Genomic DNA, 26,199 nt, shown 5'->3' on the forward strand with positions numbered 1-26,199 from the left:
AATACAAACCTAAACTTTATTGTACAAAATCCGCAAGAGCATTTCACTCACCAAAGCACAGTGTTGCCGTGTAGTTTGAAGTTCAACGTCGTCGCCGCTGACCGGCAGAATTTAACATCATCCTCTTTCTTTGGAAGCAGAATGAAAACGCAATCCTTACATTACGTTCAGCCGCCACTAATATTTTAAAAGGAAGTGAATCCTCCCTCCAAATCTAACTGTCCAATAACGTCTAGTATTTGTTTGTCCACCTAAACCAGTGGTTCCCAACCTTTTTTCCTTGTTTCTCCTACTTGTTTCTAAGAACAGCCGGGCCCCCGACCCGTACGTACTAGCAACAAAATAGTCTTTAATTGAAAAAATTAACATTAATTATGTTTTTTTGATACATTTCTCTTTGGTTTACCCTGTACTTTGTTTTTCTCACCTTCCTTTTGTGTCACCAATGTATAAAATACGCACAAATAATTGCAAGGACATAAAATAATTTCTGAAAAATGTCTCTTTTAATATGAGAGCAACATTTTTTAACATTTTTCCTTTAACAACCTGTTGGAGTAGAAGTATGATTAAATGTTGAATAATGATATAATAATACGTTTTTAAGTTTTTATCCTGATTATCCTGAAAAATAAAATAAATTTACTAAGATCCTAAATAAAGAGTACTAAATTGCGTGTGCACTGAAAAAGTTTGCACGTGCTGTTGTTGTGTGTTTTGCGGGTGATCAACTAAGATTGCGTGCGCAATTGATAACACGTGCAAACCTCAGTATTTAAATGAGGTGTTGCGTGTCTTACGGTTTGCGGCGCAAACTTTGCGCCATGGAGAGTCTGGATGGAAAGCAGGATAGTCGCAAGCGCAAAATGAAATTTGACGAGTTGGAGTTAGAGATATTAGTGGAAGAGGCAAATTGTTGTGCCGTATTCAGCACCCCTGCCGTGAAAAGCACCCCCTCGTATATTCAATGATAAGTAGACCAAGAAAAAAAACAACACACTGACACTTCAATATATTTATATATACACACTCACACAAACACATACTTAGGAGTTTATATTATATATATTGACAAATATTATGGAAGACAACACAGTAAGCAGGCTATTAATTAATGACATCAATAACCATTTACCCGATTTTCGTTATCTGTGACTGTGATTGTGGGAAAGTATGACTATTGTGGAATCCATGAGCGCATTTAAACATGAATCATTAACACAAAACTGGACGCTAAACAGAACGTGACACGGAATGAGAATATCATTTTTGTCAGACGAGGGGGTTCTTTTCACGGCAGGGGTGCTGAATACGGCACAACACCGGGGTATGACAACTGCAGAACAAGTATAGGCGCACAATGAGAAACACTTTTTTCTCCATGAAAACACGTGATTTATTTATTATCACAAATAAAAAAATGAATGTGCCTCCTGTGGCAACCTTTTGCTGAATAATATTCGATTTAACATTCAAATAAAATATTTCTCCTTTTGCATGTGGAGATTAGCACCTTCCTTTCGAACGTATTAAATACAGACGCAATCACAATCCTCGCAATAACTTTCAGGCTTGGTAAATCTCATTGCGTGTGGTAAATGAACCTATTTGCAGTTTCCCCTCCCAGTATTTAGCGATTTCTGGCGGGTACGCCCCATATTGATTATTCATCAGGGCAAAAGTACTAAATGAACAGCGTGTGCTATTTTGCGCATTTGAGAGACGCAGTCCTCTTTGCACGCTGTTAGTAGATCAGCTGGCACTTTGGTTTGCGGGTGATGTCAAGTTTGCACACGTTTTTACGCACACAAACCTTTAGTAAATCAGGCCCTTGGATTACTTTATTCCATTAGGTGTGTTATTATGATTTTTTATTTATTTAACATGTGTAAATATATTTTTTACAACTGCATATCCTCAAAGCAGACAAAGTTTCGCGCCCCCCCAGGGGGCCCGGACCCCAGGTTGGAAGACAATGACCCAGACCACCGAGCTGTTTCTTCTTCTGTTCAGTGTATTGATGCAACAGGCGCCACCACCAGTTTGGGGGTGGAACTGCAGCAGAGATCACCACATTCTCAGCTCGCCCGTTGATTGACAGAACAGGGGAACTTCAGGGGCCAATCAGATTACAGGCGGGGCCTCGGCCCCCCATGCCCCCCCTGTAGATCCGCCCCTGGCTGGTCCAGTTCTGCTGGTCCAGTTCTGCTGGTCCAGTTCTGCTGGTTCAGTTCTGCTGGTTTACGCCTGTCAATCATTCCGGGCGAGATCACCATGGCAACGTGAAAACCATGTCCAGATTGGTCAGGGAAAAGGGGGCGTGACCCGCTTTAGAGGCGTGACCCGCTTTAGAGGCGTGACCCGCTTTAGAGGCGTGACCCGCTTTAGAGGCGTGACCCGCTTTAGAGGCGTGACCCGCGTTAGAGGCGTGACCCGCTTTAGAGGCGTGACCCGCTTTAGGCTGCATGTTTTAATCCCGGAGCTTTAAAAGCCCAGAAGAACAGGCGAGTGTTTCCCCGGCGGAGAATCTGGGTCAGTCTTACCAGAATCTGTGGTTCAGCAGCTCTGAGCCGGATCAGAACTCATCAGGCTCATCTCCAGCGCTGCCAAGGAAAAGCAGCAGCTGGACCTGAAACTAGATTAACGTCACAAGTGTTTCTGTATCTGCATCACTTTTATTTTTATCATTTTTGATTTTATTGTTTTTATTTTTATAATTTTTACTTTTATAATTTTTATTTTTACTGTTTTTATTCATATTGTTTTTATTTTACCATCTTTATTTTTATTGTTTATAGTTTTATTGCTTTTATTTTTATCATTTTTACTTTTATAATTTTTATTTTTATCATTTTTGTTTTTACTGTTTTGATTTATATTGATTTTATTTTTATCATTTTATTTTTACCATTTTTATTTTAATTGTTTTTATTTTTATCATTTATATTTCAATTGCTTTTATTTTTTATCATTTTTTATTTTTATTGTTTTTATTCTTTATTCCTTACACTGTAAATTTTTATTATTTATATTGTTTTTATTTTTATCATTTTTATTTGTATTGTTTTTATTTTGATCATTTTTACTTCAATAATTTTAGTGTTTTTATTTATATTTTTATTTTTATTATCTTTATTTTTATTGTTTATAGTTTTATTGTTTTTATATTTATAATTTTTACTTTTATATTATTTATTTTTACTATTTTCATTTATATTGATTTTATTTTTGTCATTTTTATTTTTATTGTTTTTATTCTTATCGTTTTTATTTTTATCATTTTTATTTTTATTGTTTTTATTCTCATCATTTTTATTTTTATTGTTTCTATTTTTATTTATGTTGTTTTTATTTTTATCATCTTTATTTTTTAATGTTTTACATTTTATTGATTTCATTTTCATCACTTTTATTTATTTTATTTTTTTTATTTTAAATAGTTTTTATTTTCACCGTCTTTATTTTCATCAGTCAATCCGCACGTTTAAGGGAGGAAACTCACAACTGTGACTACGTTTACGTCCAGTCAAAATTGGTGTTAAGGTCAATATTCCGGTTACTGAAACATTGGGAATAATCTGTTTCCATGCGTGAGCTAATGGTTATCCCTGTAAACATGGTGATTAATCATTTGGGATATTTGGATCAAAACTCCCAGACGTAATCCGTTACTCCCCTTCTCTGGACAGTTTCAAAGCAAAACTCAAAACTCACCTTTTCACCCCGGCCTTTCCCCATTAAGTGCGGGGACCGGGACCGCAGGCCAGGACGCAGCTCCCGAGGCTCCGGCCTGCAAACATGCACAAAAGAGAGAAAAGGGGGGCCGGCACAAGAAACTACAGGAACGATGGACAAAAACGATAGTTATGAGATATTTATAATAAATAAAAATGGAAATGGAGAAGAGAGGAAGGGAAGAGGAGAGGAGAGGAGAAGAAGGGTGAGAGGCACCGCCCAGCGGATCATGTCGGTCCCCCCTGCAGCATAGGCCTATAGCAGCATATCTACCACCAAGCTATATTTGAGACTAACTATTATAGTCTTGTTCTATAGCTGCAACTATGACTACTGACTCTAACACACTAGAGTTTACACTACCTAGAGATTTACCAACACCAGCTAGAGGTTTACTAAACACTAACTATAGGCTTTACTAAACAGAAAGGTTTTAAGTTTAGTTTTAAAGGTGGAGGTGGTGTCAGCCTCCTTAACCCAGATTGGAAGTTGGTTCCATAGTAATGGTGCCTGATAGCAGAACGCCCGCCCTCCAAATCTACATTTAGATACTCTAGGAACTACGAGTAAACCTGCACTCTGAGAGCGGAGAGCTCTGCCAGGAACATAAGGCACTATCAGGTCTTGTAAATAACGCAGAGCTAAGCCATTTTGGGCTTTAAAACAGCGACGCACGGAGAACGTCATGACACAATTCCCGCCATTTCCGCTTCTTCTTCTCCTTTTCCAGCGTCTTCCAGCGGAGCTTGATCTGGTCTGGCGTTCCTACAAATGCTGCTGAAAACTTTTCTCTCACCTTCTTGTAAATCTTCTATCCCGGTACTTTCTACCGTCTACAAATGCAGAAATGTTCATATCCTTCATTACATTTATGAAGTGATTAGTCTCCTCCTGGTCTTGGTTTCTCCGTGTTTAGAAGAACTTCCTGGACTCAAAAGACCAGGATTCCTTGTGAACAGAGCATGTGCAGAAAACAGATTCCTGTTCCGTTTGATGGGGATATTCCGTTTGGCGTTTACATGACCCAATATTCAGGTTTTAAAAGGAGTAACCCAGGGGTCATATTGGGGTTTTTAAAAACCGGAATATGAGCAAATTCCAGTTATTCAAAGGAGTTATTGGTGTTTACATGGCCGTGTACAACCGGGTTATTGATGCATGGAAACGCAGTCTGTGTTTCATGTCGTTCTGATGCCTGATCCAGTTTTGACCCGAACTCTCTCGTTTCCAGGAAGAGGCCCGTTTCCCTCCACGAGCAGAACGGCCGCGGGGGCCCGGGCCGCCCCGGCGGGCGACGACCCGGCGGGCGGCTGCAGTCCCACTCGTCCCTGGAGGAGCGTCTGGGCCCCGCGGACCGGGACCGGGTCGGGGACCGGGACCGGCGGCCCCTGGAGAAGATCCACTCGCAGGACTACGAGGACGGGGACGAGCAGAACCCGGGCCGGGGCGGTCCCGAGGCCCGGCGGCGCCGGCCTGAGGACGAGGAGCAGCAGCGGCGGGAGAGGCAGCGGCGCCAGGAGGAGGAGTTCCAGAACCGGTACCGCAGCGACCCGAACCTGGCCCGCTACCCGGTCAAGCCGCAGAAGGAGGAGCAGGAGATGCGGATGCACGCCAAGGTGTGCAAGGTCCGGCACGAGCGGCGCCACAGCGACCTGGCCATCAACGAGGTGGGCCTGGGCCCGGCCCAGGGCGGGGGGGGCGAGCCCCAGAACCCGCTGGCCCGGAGGGGGAACGGGGGCGGCCAGAACCAGAACCACAGGACCGCGGGGGGGGTGGGGAACGTTGGGCGGCCCGAGCCCGGCCCCGGGCCGACCCGGACGGCCAGGGGCAAGGGGGGCGACCCGGCGCTGAGGAAGGAGCCGGACCGGGACCAGGACCAGAACCGGGACCGGGAGGCCCCGCGGCCGCCCCCGCCCCCCTCCCGGGCCTACAAGCCCAAGCGGGCCAGCCGGAGACAGATGTCCGTCAGCAGCTCCGAGGAGGAGGGCGGGTCCACGCCCGAGTTCACCAGCTGTGAAGACCTGGAGGGCGTCGGGGAGAAAGGTGAGTGGGGGGGGCGGGGCTTAAGACCTGGGGGCGGTGCCATGTGGGGGCGTGGCCAGGAACGCGCCCACTGCATGTCAATCAAAGTTTGCTTTAGTCCAAGCTCCGTCTCTCTGCTCAATTTTCAATGTTTTTATTTTAATTGTACTTATTTTTTATCATATTTGTTGTTATGGTTTTCATTTTATTTTTTACTATTTTCATTTTTTATTTCTATTACTTTCATTTTTATCATCTTTATTTTTTATTGTTTTTATTTTAGTTGTTTTAAACCACCAGGATGATGAATGGGTTGCTATGGAAACAGATCGGTGGATGAATGCGTTGCTATGGAAACAGACGGGTGGATGAAGCGTTGCTATGGAAACAGACAGGTGGATGAATGCGTTGCTATGGAAACCGCCAAGACAATGAATGCGTTGCTAAGGAAACTGCCGGAATAATAAATACGTTGCTATGGAAACAGACGGGTGGATGAATGCGTTGCTATGGAAACAGATGGGTGGATGAATGCGTTGCTATGGAAACAGACGGGTGGATGAATGAGTTGCTAAGGAAACCACCAGAATATTGAACGTGTTGCTATGGAAACAGACGGGTGGATGAATGTGTTGCTATGGAAACAGACGGGTGGATGAATGCGTTGCTATGGAAACAGACGGGTGGATGAATGAGTTGCTAAGGAAACCACCAGAATATTGAACGTGTTGCTATGGAAACAGACAGGTAAATTAATGCGTTGCTATGGAAACAGATGGGTGGATGAATGCGTTGCTATGGAAACAGACCGGTGGATGTCTCCCCCCCGTAACCCTTGACGACGGCGGTGACGCCGCTCTCATCTACTCGTTCTGTGATTTTAGCAGCAGCTTTGCAGAAGTGGGTCAGTTGCATGCTGGGTAATTTCCCCCAGCAGGAGCTGCAGCAGCAGCGACGACACGCAACACGGCACGCCCCGTCAGCTGGGCAGATGCTGGTCTGGAACACAACGTCAGCAGGGAAAGACATCAGCACTGGTCTAGAGAAGCAGCTGTTGGTCCAGATGTTTGAGGAGCAAAGGAGAGGAAACCAACATTTAACCGTTATTATTTGTTATTATTTTGAAAAGAAAAACTTTAATTAAAGCCTTTGCTTTACTTTTCATTCAATTCAATTCAATTCAATTTACTTTATTTGTTGAACCGTACATATTAATAAACACAAGGATAAATAAGCATGGTTGTAGCCAGAGGCTAATTTCCACCATTCATCCCTGCGGCAAATTAATGCCAGACACATTTTATTAATATATTTATATGTTTTATCTTATTTTGGACTTATGATTCGGAGCACGGTTTCTGTTTGAGGTTTGACTGGGTTCTTGGACAACCTTTGCTGATCTCTGACGATGCTTTCAGCAGGTTCAAGGTTCCGTTTTGGACAGAAACTGTTGGTCAAGGTTCTTCACTCAGAGGGAATTCTCTCTGAGAAGTCTATGGGGAACGTCTCTCTGAGACATCTATTCAATTCAATTCAATTTTATTTATATAGCGTCTAATACAACATAGTTGTCTCCAGGATCTTTCCAGAGACCCAGAACATGAACATAAACCCCCGAGCAATTATTACATAAACAATGGCAGGTAAAAACTCCCATAGTGGGAAAAAAACCTTAAGCCAAACAGTGGCAAGAAAAACTCCCCTTTAGGAGGAAGAAACCTGGACCAGGACCTGGACCTGGACCTGGACCTGGACCAGGACCAGGACCTGGACCTGGATCATATGGTACCAATATATATCATACCAACACCAGCTAGAGGTTTACTAAACACTAACTATAGGCTTTACTAAACAGAAAGGTTTTAAGTTTAGTTTTAAAGGTGGAGGTGGTGTCAGCCTCCTTAACCCAGATTGGAAGTTGGTTCCATAGTAATGGTGCCTGATAGCAGAACGCCCGCCCTCCAAATCTACATTTAGATACTCTAGGAACTACGAGTAAACCTGCACTCTGAGAACGGAGAGCTCTGCCAGGAACATAAGGCACTATCAGATCTTGCAAATAATGCGGAGCTAAGCCGTTTTGGGCTTTATACGCAAGTAATAAAAAAGTATCATCACAATAACAATGAAAGTATATGCCGTGATTCTGGATTATACTTAAACTGAACAAGATTGGCCCTAGCACTGAACCCTGCGGAACACCATAACAGACCCTTGACTGTTCTGAAGAAACCTCATCTCTGGGGCATGTCTCCGGGGGATGTTTCTCTGGGGAACGTCTCTCTGAGGGACGTCCCGTTTATAAACCATCATATTTGTCTCTGACACGTCTCTCTGTTCTGGTTCTGTCCCGGTCCAGGTGACTGGGACTGCCATCCTCTGGACCCGACCGTCTGGCACGTAAGTCTTTTCCTTGGGGGCCGGGGGGGGGGGGGGGGGGGTCTCTGTCCCCCGGTAACGTCCCCCGGTAACGTCCCCCGGTAACGTCCCCCGTCTCCCCGTCCCTGTCCTGCAGCACCCGGTGTCCTGGCAGCCGTCCAAAGAGGGGGACCACCTGATTGGACGGATCACGCTGAGCAAGAGGACGGCGCTGCCGCGTGAGGCCGGGTCCCTGCTGGGCCTGAAGGTGGGACGGTGTCCTCTGGTCCTGGTGCTGGTCCTGGTCTTTGTCTCTGTGTCTGATCTTGGTCCTGGTCTCGTCTTTGTCCAGGTTGTTGGGGGGAAGATGACGGAGACGGGGCGTCTCGGCGCTTTCATCACCAAAGTGAAAAAGGGCAGTTTGGCCGACGTCGTGGGACACCTGCGCGCAGGTAAGAGCCCGCCTTGGCCCACGTTGGACCACTATAAATGATAAATAAAACGTTAGTTTTGGCTAATTAAACGTTAGTTTTGGCTAATTAAACATGTCAGTTTTAGCTAATTAAACTTGTCAGTTTTGGCTAATAAAATGTTAGTTTTTGCTAATTAAACATTAGTTTATGCTAATAAAACGTTAGTTTTGGCTAATACAATTTTAGTTTTTCTAATAAAACGTTAGTTTTGGCTAATAAAATTTTAGTCTTGGCTAATTAAACATAAGTTCATGCTAAGTAAACGTTAGTTTTGGCTAATTAAACATTAGTTTTGGCTAATACAAGGCGAAACCTTCAGCTGTTGCCATTTGAAGGTTTCAGTGAGTGAAACTAGCTGATTTGAGCTATTTCTAGCTAGTTTTAGCTCTTCAAAAGGAGAAAATTTTAGCTAATACTACTTAGCTAAAACTGCTAGCTGAAGGGTTTCAGATATTATTAGCAAGTACTCACTAGTTTTACTTAACAAAACAATCTGTTTTTGGCTAAACAAGCTAAAGCCTTTAATTCAAGCTCTTGGCTAGTAGCCGGTGAAGCTAACTAGTTTAGTTGTTTAAACTGGACAGTTGCGTTGCAGCAGCTGAGCAGTGATGAAGCTAATACTTGCTAATACTTGTGGTATGTTTTCTTCCTTCAGCTAAATGCCCAGTCGGGAGAAATAAAAATAAAAGACATCAAAAAAAGTAATAAGTGGAAGGAAATGTGTAGCGGAGCATTAGCCAACTATGCTAAGTCCTAGCCAGGTTTCTTTCTCTTCCTTCCGTTCTTATTTATTTTATAAACCAGACTAAATCTCTGTCCGGTGAATGTTTATCAGACAGACGCGGTGAATCAGTGCGTTTACATGGGAAGTTTAATTCCTCTTTAATTCAGAATTAAAATTAAATCTGATTTAAAATGAGTAAAAATGACCATGTAAACACCTAACTCTGAATGAAAATGGCCATTCTGAATTAAACTTAATTCCGAAGTAAGTGGCTGGTTTATTCCGATTTTAAATCCAAATAGAATAATTCCAGATCATGTATAAACTCATTCCTCTTTAAATTAATTCCGGTCTTTCTTTCTGCTCTTCCCTCGCCCGTCTGTCTCCATGATCTTATATTCCACTGGGCTGGTTTTCCTAACAAAGTTTCAAGATGCAGCAGCAGTAAACGCTGGTCAAGAGCAGAGAGCATTTATTTAATAAATAGAAATCATTAAAAGAACAGATGGAAACAGGAAACATCAAAGTTGTAGCGGCTAAGTTAGTTTTTCTTCCGGTAGTTTAACTTCCGGTCCCCCCCCTATCCAATCAGAACCTTCCCAACCCCCAGACCTGGAGAGGAATTGGAGAAAGACCATCAAACGTGTTTCCATGGAAACCTCAATTCAGAATTACTATTTCCATGTAAACTGGAAGGGAAATAGTTTAATTCGTAATGATTTAATTCGGAATAATTAATTCTGAATTAAAAAACATCATGTAACCGTGGCCATTGAAGCTTAAAAGGTCCCGACCTTCTCTGAGCTCGCGAACTAAATAACATGTAGAAGTGTAACGTTAGTCTCGGCACCTGCTGCTTCATCTGAATGTTCCAGCCGTCCGTCGGAACTTTTAGAGTTTGAACTCGATGATTGTTGGTGAATCAGTTGGTGCTTAACATCTGTAGCGCTCCATTAGCATCGCTCACAGAGGGCGACGCTAATGTCACCATCTCGATTTTAGGGGATGAGGTGTTGCAGTGGAACGGGAAGTCGTTGCCGGGGGCAACCAAGAAGGAGGTGTACAACATCATCCTGGAGTCCAAGGCCGAGCCCCAAGTGGAGATCGTCGTCTCGAGGCCGATAGGGTAAGAGACACGTCGTCCGTAAAGACGATCGGCTGCTCAGATCTGCTCAGTTCTGTCCTGACGGCGCTCTGCATCATCTCCTCCCTCTGTCCGAAAGCTCCATCAACCGAATTATGTCCAAAAACGTCCTGAGAAAAGTGTCTAGAGCGCATCAGTAAGTAGCCCTGGTCAGCGGAGAAAACCGTTTCCCATGATCCTCCAGTCCTGTAGTCCTCCAGAACCGAGACAGAACCCCGTCTTCCAGGTGTTTCCTGCTACCTGCCCATGTTTGACCCGTTCCCCCGTTGGTAGAGATGCACCGATCGATCGGCAACCGATCGGTATCGGCCCGATAATGGCCCTATCGGTTTTGATCGTAGATCGGAAAATAATAGTTCAAAGCTGATCAGATGACGTTTACAAGAACAAACCGCCGCCCGCGCTGCGTTCCAATACCTCAGACCGAGCGGTCCTAAGGAGGCGTGACAGACTCCAAAAAGGACAACACATTTGCAGTTTGCAGGGTCCAAAGGATATTCCCCAAAGATGAATGGTACAAAAGAATTTCAACACAACGAAGCTGATAAGACATCTGAAAGTTTTTCACACGAAGGAGAATATTGAGTTGCCAAAGTTGGCTGCTGCTAAGGCAGAGAAAAAACAGGAGCAACGCCGCTAACTCTGTTGAATGTAACAGAGACCTATAAACGACAGCAAGAAAAATAAAGAACCACATCCTAAGGTAATGAATTCATAAGCTTTGCTCATCAGCCGCTTTCTGTTGTAGAAGACATTGGGTTTAAACACGTTGTTAGCTGCTTGGATCTGCGGTACGAGCTGCCGAGTCATAAATATTTCACTGATGAATGTCCGCTGGAGTTTTACCAAACTATGTAGCCTACATCCAAAGTCTTATGTCTTATGCAGGATGACAGTCGTGTCAGTCGGCTTCACGAGTCTATTTTAAACAGGCCTTGAATGTCTTAAAAACAAGCTTTTGATTGAAACTGCATGCGGTGCGAGCGAGTGTTAGCGACAAAATCAATTCCATTGTTTTATTTTCTATTGGACTGTCCTAACTGTCCGCAGCGATGCAGCGTTTTGAGCTGAACATTTGTCGGACGCCCTGCTTCTATTTCTTTCCTGCCGGTTGAAAGCGCTGTAGGAAACAGTCATGATGAGGAACGGCTGATCCAGTTAGTTGAAATGAGACGTTATCTCTATGATTCCTCCTCATTTCACTACAGAAACCTCAATAAAGTGGCAGCTGCTGGACGGCTCATCCGGGCGGCTGTACAGACACTGCAGAATCTGGTTGTTTCCTCCTTTTCTGAGTTGGCAGGCTGAGGGGAGACCACTTTATATACCGTATGTTAAAGACAGAGAAAACCTGGTTTTCATAATAGGTCACCTTTAAGATTGAATTCCTCTTTCCACAGGAAAACTAAGGTTTATAGTTTACAACTTGAATCAACTTTTAGAGAGTGACATGTCTGCTGTTTGTGTTGGTCACATGTTGTACATAATTATTACTACAGCTGAAGCTAGTAGCTACATTTACTCTTTGTAAGCCGAGTCTAAGTCGTCTCTAATGGCCCTTTTGCACTAGTACCACCTCAGCTCGGTTCTACCCGTTTTGCCCTTTTGCACTAGGGCTGAGGCGGGTAGAGCCGCTCAAAGCCGATACTTTTTTCTGTAACCATTCTGCCGAGGTTCTAACCGGGCTGAGCCGGGACTATTTCCGACGTCATCACCCTCCGCGCCACTGATTGGTCGGGGGGCGGGGCCGTCAAACGTTTGAATCAGAGCAAGAGCGACTCGCAGCTCGCGGCGATTTTATTATACAGCACAACGGGTGGAGCCGCGTGGAGCCGCGCCGAGCCGAGCCGAGCCGAGCCGGGCTGAGCCGAGACTAGTGGAAAAGTGCCATAAGAGTCTCTAGATATCGGTGATCGGCAGATACAGATTTTGGAGATCGGTGATCGGTCATCGGCTCTCAAAATCCTGATCGGTGCATTTCTACCCGTTGGTGCCTGCTCCTCCTCCACCGCGTGGCTGCGTTACACTGTTACACCGTTACACCAGAGGCATCATGGGAATGTTGCTGAATCTTCTCTTTGGTTTCCACAGAGACATCCCCAGGATCCCCGGCTCGCCTCACCCGCCCCTGGAGTCCAGTAAGTGTTTATACGGGCAGCGTTGCCCGTCCCTTGAGCAGGGCACCAGTCTGATGCTCAGGTCGGGTGTTTCCTGTGACGCCTCACTAGAACCGGTCTCTCCGTCCTTCAGCAGGCTCCAGCTCCTTCGAGTCCCAGAAGATGGACCGTCCCTCGATCTCGGTGATGTCCCCCACCAGCCCGGGAACCCTCCGGGTCCTCCCTCTGGTGCTGCCCGGGCAGCTCTCCGTGAGTACCGCCCGTTTACCACCTGGCACCAAGAGTTCTGAGACAAACATTATTAGTGAAATAAATAATGTCACTAGAGGGACAGCTTAAGGAGATTTCTAAACTCCTGTTGTTACAAATGCACAGATGTAGCTTCAACCTGTCACTTACACACTAACACTAAACTGCAGGTGTTGATATAACCAACCTGTCTTAGGTGGTTGTTAGTAAAGTGATAATGTCACACTTGTGAGTAGTTTTAGTTAGTTAAGACTACGATACATTTTTACACTGCAATGAGTGCATTAGCACCGGAATGCATTCAAGCAATACACAAAACACATCTGATGTATGCTTATGTTTCAGAGAAGTTGGGGTATCAATTACCGTAAGAAAACAAGCAAAAATAATAAAATACATAATTTTTTAAATACAAAAATAATTAAAAAAAGTAAAATTAAAAAGAAATGTAAGAAAAATGAATTTAAAAATAAATTAACTTAAAAAAAATAAATTGAAAAATAATTTTAAAATGTTAAAAAGCTGGTATGTTAAATGCCTCACACGGGGCACCAATTATGTTGTGCCACAAAGCAGGTGCTGGTTCAGTTATTAGAGAGTTATTAACAATTGTCTAACAATAGTTATTAATAACTAATAAACTGTTATTCCATACGTGCTTGTTGCCGGGGGGGGGTTACAGAATAATAGTGAAGGAAGGAGTCCGAGCTCAGACCTTTGCAACCAGCAGCTGTGACAAATATGTATAAAATAAACCCCCAACTGTAAAACGGGGTCCCTGATCAATGCACTGTCCACACTGTCTGTGCGTCACTTTCACACTACCCCCTTTTATAGCCCCTGAGGGCAATAAACTTTAAATCCTCTCCAAGCTTGTAGTTCCACGTCCCTCCAAGTGTCCCCCACGATCTGAGGCAGTTCAGGGAAGGGAAAGACACGTTGACTCTCGGACGTCCACAAACCTCCGAGAGCTGAACAGCACGTTATCGTCTGACTGCGGTTGTTGTTTCTCCAAACCTCTCACATCTCAGGTGAAGCTGTGGTACGACAAGGTGGGCCATCAGCTGATCGTCAACGTGCTCCAAGCCAAAGACCTGCCTGCTCGGCCCGACGGCCGGCCGCGGAACCCCTACGTCAAGATGTACTTCCTGCCCGACAGGAGGTGAGCTGGTCTTTGATTCTTCCTACGTCTTTAAACGCCCCTTAAACGCTGAACCAACACCTCACCTCTCCGCGCGTCTCTGCTGCAGCGACAAAAGTAAACGGCGGACCAAGACGGTGAAGAAGAGCGCCGAGCCCAAGTGGAACCAGACCTTCCTGTACTCGCACGTCCACCGGCGGGACTTCAGGGAGCGAATGCTGGAGATCACGGTGTGGGACCAGCCGCGGGTCCAGGAGGAGGAGAGCGAGTTCCTGGGGGAGGTGAGTGATAAGGCTTGGTCATCTTGACGTTATCACTTGGCGGAGCCGCCATGTTGGAAGCTACTTTAGCTGCTCTTCGTTCCACTGCGTGATGTGTACAGACGTGCTCCCTCTTCGTTGTGTCTTACTTGTAATCGTTACTTTCCGTTATTCTGTAAACCATGCACCCATCCATTTGTGAACTGCAGATGAGACTCCAATGACTTATAATAATAATAATAATATATACTTACAACGGAACTGCTCCGAAGCAAACAAGGTAGCCTAAGACATTGGTTGTGCAGAACTGCGGCAGTAATTCCTCGCTGGAGCTCCACTCTTTAGTAGGGATTTCATATGGATCCAAACCGTTAGTAATCATTATTTTCTCCATATTCCGCTCCCTGGCTTCCTTGTTTAAGGTATCCCGGTAAATTCCAGTTCCTTTCCGGCAATATATTAATGTTAATAACCCAATATCATGCTACAGTTTGTCACCTCCACGACACGTATCGTGACGTTTTTGATTCGCAAAATTTCGTGGCACGATACGTTGTTCCACCCCTACTGAGCAGCGTCTCATCGGTCCGTGTCCCTCTCTGTCCCACTGTGTATCCTCAGATCCTGATCGAGCTGGAGACGGCGCTGCTGGACGACGTCCCCCACTGGTACAAGCTGCAGACGCACGATGCCTCGTCCATCCCGCTGCCGCAGCCGTCGCCCTACATGGGCAGACGCAGCCTGCACAGTGACAGTCCCAGCAAGAAGCTGCAGAGTACGTCCCGGCGGTCAGACCTGTCCATCACCTGTCCCTCTCCTTTGTCCCCTGAGGAGGACCTGTCCTCACCTGTCCTGTCCTCACCTGTCCCGCGCTGTGTTTGTGTTTGTGCAGGATCTCAGCGCATCATTGATGCAGAGTTTGATGATGGTTTGGTTGTTGACCGGAAAGGTGGGTGGGGTGGGGGACAACCGGGGGGGGGGACATGGATGCTGAACGTCTTCTCCTCGATGGTTTCTGCTCGCGCTGCTGCCTCGCTGTTGAGTCTAGAAAATTTGAGGAAATTTTGATATGGGCCCTACTGCCCATTCGTCCCCTCTTGCTGCTTTGGTTTGGGGCTGTAGTCGACTACAACCTCCGACTATAACCTTTGACTATAACCTTCCTGGCTGATTGAGGCTCATCAACTCGGAGGCAGCCGCGCTCGCAGAAACCAGCGTGTTTGACGACCCACAGGCGTCCAGCACTGGCTGAGAAGCTCCTCCCACCTCCGGGTGGGAGGTGTTGCCGTGGCGACGACGACCACCAACCCGCGCAGCTCCGGTCTGGGTCAGGTCCGGTCCGGTTCAGGTCCGGAGAGCTTCTCATCTTCTGCTGGACCTGCAGGATCACCGAGGCACCGAGAGCATGTTAGCTTAGCTTAGCCACGCAGGAGGCCACGCCCACCCACGAGGCCCCGCCCACGAGGCCCCGCCCTCCTCCGCTGCTGCTGCTGCATGCCCCTCACTGGTCTCTGGACCCGAGTCCGAGTCCCGAGACCCGTCCAGACTCGGGTGCAAGTCTCAGCAGCTGCTCAGCTGTTTGCCTGTTTCTGTGGTGGATCTGGTCCCAAAACCGTATCCCGCTTCTTCCCTCAAACCAGAACTGTGAGAAATCATCTCAAGTGAGACACAGAGACACTTCAGAAACAGGCGGCCGGGTCACATGACCAGCGGGTCATATGTGCACTTCGAGAAAAAAGTCGAAACGTAGAGAAAAAAGTCGAAATTTCGCCTTTTTTCTCAACATTTCAACTTTATTCACGAAGTGCACAATAAAAAAAACCACATGACCGGCGGGTCACATGACCAGCCGGTCACATGACCGGGTCACATGCTTGTCAAACATCCTGCTGGATGTTCTGGCGTCCGTTGCGGCTAGTTCTCTAAACATGATGCACTTGTGCTAAAGTTTGCACCCGCTCTTTGGATCCTCAACAAACAGGATCAAAGAGGCAGATGATGCTTTTTGCAGATGACTGTAGTGTCTATGTGTGTGTGTGTGTGTGTGTGTGTGTGTGTGTGTGTGTGTGTGTGTGTGTGTGTGTGTGTGTGTGTGTGTGTGTGTGTGTGTGGGTGTGTGTGTGTGTGTGTGTGTGTAGGTGCAGAGAGGAACTCCCGGGAGAGAGACCGGGCCTCCACCTTGGCGGTACCGGACCAGGACCGGCCCGTCCAGCACCGGTCCCGCTCGGTCTCGCCCCACAGAGAAGAAAACTGTCGGTCTCGGTCTCGGCCGGCCCACGTCCCCATGCAGAGGTCAGAACCGCCGCCCGACCGGAGCTTAGGGGAGACACGCCCCCTAGAGACACGCCCCCTCAAAGACACGCCCCCCGTGATGTCATCCAATTCAATTTTTCAATTCAATTTTATTTGTATAGCGTTTAATACAGCAAAAGTTGTAGCGTTGCAACGGGATGACCAGAGGTGGGGGGACCGCAGGCAGGTGGAAGCAGTAGCAGGTCGACTAGAGGGGGGGGGGGTGGGCACAGGCCAACAGCTCCTGAAGCTCCGGCCTGCAAACACGCACAAAAGAGAAAAAAGGGGGGCCAGCACAAGAAACTAGGGGTTCCTGGAGCTGGAACCACTGCGAGTAGGACCGCGCAGGCGTGCGTTAACCGGGTGTGGGTTAAACGATCCATTTGTCTCTCTTGAGCTTATTTTTCGGCAGTTTGTAAAATGATAACTCCGATTTCTTGCTAAATCTATGAGTACAGTCGATCGCACAACAGCTCTTTCCCATTTTAGATGTTTTGCAGTTGCTCAAACTGAAGGTTTACGCTGCCACTCAGTCTTTCTGCCACTCAGTCTTTCTGCCACTCAGTCTTTCTCAACCTGATCTCACAAAAATCCATGAAATGCCCACGACCTCTCACCACTATTTTCCGTGGTATATACACGGAAAATGGTATAATTCCATGTGAGCACCACGGATATTGTACCATGCAAAGTCAATGGGATCAGTTGTCGTGATATATACACGGATTATGACATTATTATTATTTATATATTATTTTTTATTATAGTGGCTAAGTTATACGTTTTTGACGCGCAAGGTACTGTTTGTTACTGTCAGTTTGTAAAAGCATGTTTTTAACGCTGTTTTAGCAGTGTTTTATTGAGGTTTTAATGGGAGCACCACGGATATAGTACTATGCAAAGTCAATGGGATCCGTCACCCGATTTGACTGCTGTCATACCATTGAATGAAGGACAAAACAATAACAATCATCCCATAGATATGGGCCAGTAGGGATCTACTCTACCTACTAGTAGGCGCAGGAGGCTGTTATCGCCCCTTTCTATGGCTAACCCCATGTTATTAATGCGATTTGGTATATGTTGTTTGGGGGCATCCCCTGAACAGACATATATTAGTTTGGTGCAGATCGGACCTGTAATTTTCGATGGGCGGGGCTTTGAAACTTCACCTTTTCCAACATTCGAACGGATGCCGTTGCCACAACATTTGACCAAACCAAGTAAAACTTGACCTGTGGCCTCCATATGGGGCCTAGATTGGGCTTGCCAAGTCTCAACTCTGTGAACCCTCTGCAATGCCAACTAGCTCTGTGGAAGTCATACAGCCACAGGATCAAAAGATCCTAGCAATGGGCCTTCTGCATTGCAACATAGTCAAAAATCAGCCTCCCAGCTCAAAGCGTTAGTGAATTATTCAAAAAACACACAAAAAAGGCCTGAAAAAGGCACCACACACGGTGACCTTTGGCACTTCCGAAGGTCACACAGATCTGAAACTCGGCACAGTGGATGAGAGTCACCTCCTGATACAGAGTCTAGAATTTCAGCCTCCTACCTCAAAGTGTTAGTGAACTGTACAAAAATAGACACGAAATAGGCCTCATAACAATACATAACAAACCTCCTGTGCCTACTGAGCATTAATAACATGTCATAATCGAAGGAGAAATAATTAAAACGGATGTCCTTAACATGAACCTATTGTATTATTGAATTATCAACGACACTTTTGTGTTTTTGTGTTTAGAAATGTTTAAGATATTAAAAGAAAACCATAACACTATGAGGAAAATACTGTGGTGAACAAGTCGTGCCCAGAGCGTGTCTCGAACCACAGTCTCCCAGACCACAGTCAACTGCACTAACCAGTCGGCCAAATGCTGATGTGTTACCCAGGCGGGCAAGGCCTTATCTATCTGTGGTCGTTACACTATGTTCCAAAAAGTATTGTTTATAATGGACAAGATCCGGCATTTTACGTTGAATTCTATTGTTCAGGTTTTAAAATTCTAGCTAAATACATAAAAAAGGGAGGTGAGGTGTGAGCTTCGTAACAAAACTTCTGTGCCTACTGAGCATTAATAACATGGGGTTAGCCATAGAAAGGGGCGAAATGAGGTGTGAGCTCTATAGCAAGTATTACTGTATTTTTGCGACCATTAGGCGCATATAAACGTCTTTTTTTTTTTTAAATGTGCCGCGCGCCCAATGACACAATGCGACTATTGTATTATTTAAAGGCTGATTTATGGTTCCGCGTTACACCAACGCAAAGCCTAGGCGTAGGGCTGCGTCGACTTAACACGGATCCATAAGGCGGACGTAATTGAGGCCACGATGAGAACGTTAAAGGGGGAAGGGGGCGCGTGAATTGCCCGTGATTGCCCGGCTCCGTGGCGGACGGGCAGACTCAGACTCGCTACCGAGAAGAAGACGCTGCTCCTGGGGGGGAGTTGCGCCGCAGAGGCGGGCCCGAAGGCGGGGAGGAACCGCCGGTCGGTCGACAGGCTCCGTGGTTTACTGTTGAAGGATTGTAGATGCGTGGGCTGACGTGTCTGCTGGGTTGGACTGTTGTTCGGGCTTTTGCAAAAGCCGGCATCATTTCTGAAGGGCCGCACGGCAGGAAAGTGACTCGGCTGCTCAGCGCGGTCAGAGCTGCGGGCTCTGCCCGTCGCAGCTGATGAGTTCTCCCGGTCTCAGCGCGATCAGGCTCGGATGAATGCAGAAACGGAGGATGAAGATTTCGATGGGTTTGATTAATGTAATAACTTAAATAAAGTACAATCAAACTAAGTTTTGCTCCCACTTTATTTTTATTTTTTATTTTTTTCGCTCTATTTGTGTGTGTTGTGCGCTCGCGCGCGTGTGTGTTGTAAGGCGGCGCTCCATGTGTGTGTAGACGGCGCCTTTTCGGTCGGTGCGCCGTATGTGTGTTTTAAATCCAAAAATGACACAAAAAACTGAGGGTGCGCCTTTCCACACGGCGCGCCGAATGGTCGCGAAAATACGGTAATAACATGGGGTTAGCCATAGAAGGGGCGATAACAGCCTCCTGCGTCTACTAGTAGGTAGAGTAGGGCCCTACTGGCCCATATCTATGGGATGATTGTTATCGTTTTGTCCTTCATTCAATGGTATGACAGCAGTCAAATCGGGTGACGGATCCCATTGACTTTGCATAGTACTATATCCGTGGTGCTCCCATTAAAACCTCAATAAAACACTGCTAAAACAGCGTTAAAAACATGCTTTTACAAACTGACAGTAACAAACAGTACCTTGCGCGTCAAAAACATATACTTTAGCCACTATAACAAAGAATAATATATAAATAATAATAATGTCATAATCCGTGTATATATCACGACCACAGATCTCATTGACTTTGCATGGTACAATGTCCGTGGTGCTCACAGGGAACTATATCATTTTCCGTGTATATACCACGGAAAATACTGGTGAGAGGTCGTGGGCATTTCACGGATTTTTGTGAGATCAGGTTGGTCTTTCTGACACTCAGTCAGTGGGCGTAACCCGCTGTGAAGTTGCATCTGTGACGTCATGTGCATTCCCTCTATACTTGGATTTCTGTTAAATCCTCAGCTCGATTACTGCCGATAGCTAGATTTAGACGTGCGGGTAACCGTAGCGACTGTTGAAAAACAGAAAACGTCCCTTTTAAGCGTTCTGTCACGTTTCCAGCGTGTAGCTAATCACTTCCTGCTCCGGGAGTTGGGAGTCGGTTTAATTACATTCTTTAACTGTCTGTATTTGGTTTGTCCAGGAGTTTGGACGAGATCCATCACAACCGCCACGTGTCCCCGTCCCACTACCACGAGTCCCAGCTGGAGCCGCAGCGCTCCGGGGACTCGGACTACGAGTACTCGGAGGACAGGTAACGAGACCCGGAGGCTCCGGAGCGTTCGGGGTGTCGGGACTCTCAGACGAGCTCCGGAGTTTACGAATGTTCAGTAAACGTTAGAACTATTTTTGTGCATCTCACGCTGAAGTTGAGGAAACGGCTCCTGCGGGACGAACCTGAAGGTGGCCGGGTGGACCGACCCGCTCCGCCAGGTCTGGGACGTAGCGACCCGCATTTAGTTCAGCTCTTCTACCCGTCTGGATGGAACCGGTTTAGTTCACCCCGAAGCTGGTTCTTCTCCTTCTGACTGAAAACGACATTTAACACATTTTACAAGCGTGAAAACATCAGAATCCTACGGAATAGTATCAGGGCCGTGCAAGAGAAAAATATTTGAGAGGGGAAGAATTTTTTTTATTGTGCACTTCGAGAAAAAAGTTGAAATGTCAAGAATAAAGTTGAAATTTTGTGAATAAAGTCGATTTTTCACCTTTTTTCTCAACATTTCAACCTTATTCATGAAATTTCGAATTTTTTCTCGAAGTGCACAATAAAAAAATTTTTTTTGTACTTTTAAAGTACATTTTTGAGAAAAAAGTCAAAATTTCATGAATAAGGTTGAAATGTTGAGAAAAAAGGTGAAATTTCGACTTTATTTCGTGAATAAAGTCGAAATTTTGCCTTTTTCCCCAAATTTCGAATTTTTTCTCGAAATTGTAGTTCAACATTAATCTCGACATTTCGACTTTTTTCTCGAAGTGCATAATGAAAAAAAAATCTTCCTCCTCTAAAATATGATTTGTATTTTTCTCCCGCCTGGCCCTGATTCTCTTCCGTAGAATCCTGAACCGTTTCCTCAACTTCACCGCCAGACGTGGAGAAATAAACGGTGAACGACATCCAGGTCTAAGTTTGTTTTATTTAGGATCCCCATTAGCATTAGCATTAGCATTAGTCCCAGTGTGCTGGTTTAATCGGCGTGATTTTAATGTTTCCAGACTAAAACTACTAATACGATCAACCATTCTGAGGTTCATGAATCCACTTTTCCTGTCTGAGTTTCCATCCTGTTCTGTTGTGTTTTTCATCCGTTCACCCATCGTCATGGCAACGCCAGCGAGGTCCTGGAGCTGCACAGGTCGGTGCGCGGCGGCAGCGCCGAGTGTCTGCACACCAACAGGTAAAAGAACCAAAACTCCACCGTTCAGACGTCGGCCGGGGAGCATCGTCATCTCCACCTTCATTTAACAACCTCATCTTAACCCGCTGATGTCTTACACCTTTACATCATCGCTGCTTTTATTCGTCCTGCATGAACTCGGAGTGCCATGTTTTCCTAGAGTAGTGACCGTATAAGGCAGGGGTGTCAAACTCATTTTGCTTGGCGGGTCGGATTTGACCATTTTTCTTCTCAAAATAACTTAAAATAACAAAAACGGTGCGAAATTTTTTTTCTCTAATTCTTTTTTTTTTACTATTGTTATCTTATCCAATATCAGTTTAGTTAATTTTAAAAGAAATATGCACTTTGTTTACAATTTAATTATGTAAAATATATTTCTTCAGGATCTTTTCTTGAAATTTCTCGTTTTTTTTTCAAATTATGTAAGATACTTTTAATATAATTTTACAAAGATAAACAGAAACAAGTATGTTTTTTTTTAATATTTCGCTTTTTTATAGGAAATTTAATTAAAACCAAATATTTTTCTTATTACATCCCAGAGTGTTTCTTTGTGATTTAGAGATTTTTCCAGTATAATTAAGTGTATTTATTTTTAAAAATTGGCGCGGATATTTACGCCAGTGTGCCGAAAAAGTCAGCACTTCTTTTTTAACTGTTTTACTTTGTCACTATCCTCGTATTCAAAACTGAAATTCTCCCAATAAATATCTTCTATCATCTTTTTTAGCAGTGATATTTTTCCTGCGAAAATATATAATAGTATTCAGTTAATAAAAATAAACGACCGTCTACAAAGAAATAAAATCGGCAAATGCATTCTAGAAAACTAAAAACTATGTTGAAAACTGCTCTATTTGTGGAATAACGATGGATTTTTAGAAGAAATATATTATCGGATATGCTGCGATTCATGGCAATTATTTATGCCTTCCTTTTTAGTAAATTAACATTTCAGTTTTTTGCGTTGGAAACTTCTCGCGGGCCGCATGAAAATCTCTCTCGGCCGCACATTTGACACCCCTGATGTAAGGGCATCACACCCGCGCCATGCCTGTCTAAACACAGAAAACCTGATTGAATGTTCCACTTGTTGCTTCTCAGACGTTTCTTCCACCTGTTTTCTTGTCTTGCTTCCACGGTGCATGATCTCCGCTCGCGCCGCTAGGAGTTTAGCTAGGTACAGCAACACGCTGCCCCCCAGAATGCCCCTGTTAGCAAACGGTATCCATAAAGACCTGTACAGGTAAGAGTTCCCCGTGTCCAACGAGTCCTTCCTCTCCGTCCTCTCCTCTCCTCCCGTCTCTGTCATTTACCGTATCGGCCCGAATATAAGACGACCTGATTATAAGACGACTCTCTTTTTCAAGTTTTCAAGTTTGAAAAAAGACTTTTTGAACACCAAATTCAATTTTTATACAGAAAATAATGACAGTACATCTGAAACAAAGGATTATAACAATATATTGGAGAGAAAAAGCCTTTTATTTTGCCTCATTCAAACCATCATCTTGAAGTTTGCATCCTAACTTCTCCCCAGCTGCCGGTTCACTGCAAAAACTCAAAATCTTACCAGGAATATTTGTCTTATTTCTAGTTAAAATGTCTCATTTTTAGTCAAAAAATCTCATTATACTTAAAACAAGTGTCATTACCAGAAAAATAACTTGTTATTTGACAATTTTCACCTGTTTCAAGTAAATTTTCACTTGAAATAAGTAGAAAAATCAGGATTTTTATTTTTTCATTACAAGCAAAAAAAATCTTGTTCCACTGGCAGATTTTTCTACTTATTTTAAGTGAAAATCTACTTGAAACAGGTGAAAATTGTTGTTTTTTCCAGTGATGAGTCTTGTTTAAGTGTAATTGTTAAGATTTTGAGTTTTTGCAGTGTTTACCTGCTGATCTTCTACCCTCTTTTCTCCAGATTGTCGCTACGTTTCTCCAGTTTCTGTTATCTTTCTCTTATTTTCTTCTCTTTTCTTTATTACCGCTATTTTTGACTTTTCTTCTTGGTGACAGGGGTTTGCTTTGTCCTGGGGAGTTCAGTTCAGCATTTACAGATATCTGTCTCCATCTAGCGTTGTGATGGGTATAACGTCTAGACCCTGATTGGAAGACGACGCCCACTTTTTCAGTCTTATTTCAATGCAGAAATCCCCGTCTTATATTCAGGCCGATACGGTACCTGCGACAATGTTGTCCAAGGGGCAATAAATGGCCCCGCCCACACGGCTGTGCTTGTGATTGGTGTGTTTGGAGTGTGTGGAGTGTGTGGAGTGTGTGTTATGACGCTACGCCTCGTTTCCACGTATGTACAACCTCCATCAGCGATTCCAGTTACGCCTCCTTGTGTCTTCAGGGGAGAAATCTATTTCATTCCACATGGATAAAAACAAAAACAACGTAACCATTCACGTCAAAAAGTTATGAAATAGATGTGGTAACTCCTCCCATTACAGGCATTTCTTACGGTACAAAATGTACCAAACCAATCGCAGTGGGTTGGAGCTTTAGCTGATTAATTATATGGGAGCGTCCAAGTGGGAATATTCTGAAAAACCAAGATGGCTGCAGAACTCTTAATGACATCTTAAATTAGGTTTTTACTACAAAGTCAACAACAATCCTTCACTGGTGTGGAAAACTACACAAAACTGCTGTGATGTGTGAGGTTTTCTGTGGCGCCGTGTGCTAACGAGTGGGAAAAACAGTTACAGTTACAGCAGCAGTGGGAGTTAAAGTTACAGTTGCAGTTGCAGAGGCAGGTATAGTGCCAGTTACAGTACCAGTTATAGAGGCAGTTGTTGTTATAGTTGCAGTAGAAGTTGCAGTTTTATAGTTAAGTTTGAGGTACAGAAGCAGTGGCAGTTGAGCTGCTGCAGCAGTTTCAGTTGCAGTTTCAGGTACAGGGACAGTTGCAGAGGCAGTGGCAGTTATAGTTTCAGTTGCAGTTTGTGTTGCAGTTACAGGGTCAGTTATAGAGGCAGTTATTATTATAGTTGCAGGAGCAGTTACACTTACAGAGACAGTGGAAGGTATAGTTGCAGCGGCAGTTGTTGTTAAAGTTGCAGTTGCAGATATAGTTATAGTTACAGAGGCAGTTGTAGTTATAGTTGCAGTTACAGTTACAGTTACAGAGGCAGTTGCACTTGTTCTTGCAGTTACAGTTAGTCATAGTCAGTCATAGTTGCAGTTACAGTTATTTACAGAGTGAAGTGGCAGTTATAGTTGCAGTTACAGTACCAGTTATAGAGGCAGTTGTTGTTATAGTTGCAGTAGAAGTTGCAGTTATATTTATAGTTGAGTTTCAGGTACAGAAGCAGTGGCAGTTGAGCTGCTGCAGCAGTTTCAGTTGCAGTTGCAGAGGCAGTGGAAGTTATGGTTATATTTGCAGTTACAGTTATAGTTACAGTTACAGCTGCAGTTGGAGTTACAGTTATAGAGGCAGTTGCCGTCATAGTTATAGTTGCAGTTATAGTTTGCAGTTTCAGGTACCGGGGTAGTGGCAGTTATAGTTGCAGTTAAATAACCAGTTATAGAAGCAATTGTTGTTATAGTTGCAGTAGAAGTTGCAATTACAGTTACAGTTACAGCTGCAGTTACAGCTGCAATTACAGTTAGAGTTACAGAGGCAGTTGCAGTTACAGTTACAGAGGCAGTTGCACTTGTACTTGTAGTTATAGTTAGTTACAGAGAGAAGTGGCAGTTGCAATCATTGTTATAGTTGCAGTTACAGACGCTGAGACAGTTGCAGTTAGTTAGTTAAAGAGTGAAGTTGCAGTCATCGTTATAGTTACAGTTACAGTTACAGTTACAGTTACAGTTAGTTACAGAGGGAAGTGTCAGTTGCAGTAACACTTTTGGTGTCAGTTCCAGTTGCAGTGACCGACTGAACCTGAATTTCGGTTCAAGAACATCCTCACACCTGTCAGACACTGATGTTCCTGTTGCGGGACTGGAAGTTTAGAGGAACATTAAGATGGACTTTTGCAACATTTTATTTTATTTTAAATGTTTTTATTCATGACGTTTTCCTTTAACTTTGCCACTCTGGAATTGTTTATAACAAATCTTTATTTGTGCAATTTGGTTGTCAATGATTGTCAAGGAGTTGTAAACTGTTGCCCATAAAGTTGGACTAAAGCATTGTTTTCAAGTTCTCATGAAATGATAGTAAATAAATAGAGGAATGTTTCTGAAAACCAAATGATTTGAACTTTATGGGCAACAGTGTAACGTTGTTAACGTGGTCACTGGTTTAGCAGGTTAATTCTTTGAGTCCCGTCGCTCTAAAATTGACAGAAAAGTTAATTCCAGAGGCGGAAGAAACAAAAGCTGGACTTTGGCTCGTAGATCAGATAGCAGGAGTTTATGAGGAATAAACCAGTTAAACCAGAATAACAACACAGATGTGGAAACGAGGCGTCAGCGTCACCTGTACCTTTACCCCATTTTATCCTCGATTAGCTGCTTCCTCTCACATGTTCGTCAGATACAAACCACGGCTGCTGTTTCTAAACACGTGGTTTTGAAACCAGACTATTTTTCTCAGTATCGACTGAGAACCGAGAAAACTGTTAAACCACGAGCTGAACGAGCTGGTTCCTTCAGCAAAGCTACAGCTATTTGGTTA

General features: G+C 44.4%; 1 protein-coding gene across 1 annotated transcript in view; it reads left to right on the forward strand.

The window, feature by feature from the left end:
• Positions 1-26,199, forward strand: part of rims1b (regulating synaptic membrane exocytosis 1b) — a 76,781-nt gene that overhangs the window by 31,180 nt on the left and 19,402 nt on the right. The window contains exons 4-18 of the mRNA XM_061725459.1: positions 4,967-5,778; positions 8,117-8,157; positions 8,273-8,383; positions 8,468-8,567; positions 10,315-10,438; positions 12,548-12,594; positions 12,707-12,822; positions 13,854-13,984; positions 14,073-14,244; positions 14,845-14,998; positions 15,116-15,172; positions 16,362-16,515; positions 20,303-20,413; positions 21,498-21,560; positions 22,732-22,809. Coding sequence (XP_061581443.1) covers positions 4,967-5,778; positions 8,117-8,157; positions 8,273-8,383; positions 8,468-8,567; positions 10,315-10,438; positions 12,548-12,594; positions 12,707-12,822; positions 13,854-13,984; positions 14,073-14,244; positions 14,845-14,998; positions 15,116-15,172; positions 16,362-16,515; positions 20,303-20,413; positions 21,498-21,560; positions 22,732-22,809 — 2,271 coding nt within the window. The remainder of the gene's footprint in view (positions 1-4,966; positions 5,779-8,116; positions 8,158-8,272; positions 8,384-8,467; positions 8,568-10,314; positions 10,439-12,547; positions 12,595-12,706; positions 12,823-13,853; positions 13,985-14,072; positions 14,245-14,844; positions 14,999-15,115; positions 15,173-16,361; positions 16,516-20,302; positions 20,414-21,497; positions 21,561-22,731; positions 22,810-26,199) is intronic.

The sequence above is a fragment of the Cololabis saira genome, chromosome 1 (assembly GCF_033807715.1).
Source record: "Cololabis saira isolate AMF1-May2022 chromosome 1, fColSai1.1, whole genome shotgun sequence".
Classification (NCBI taxonomy): Eukaryota; Metazoa; Chordata; class Actinopteri; order Beloniformes; family Belonidae; genus Cololabis; species Cololabis saira.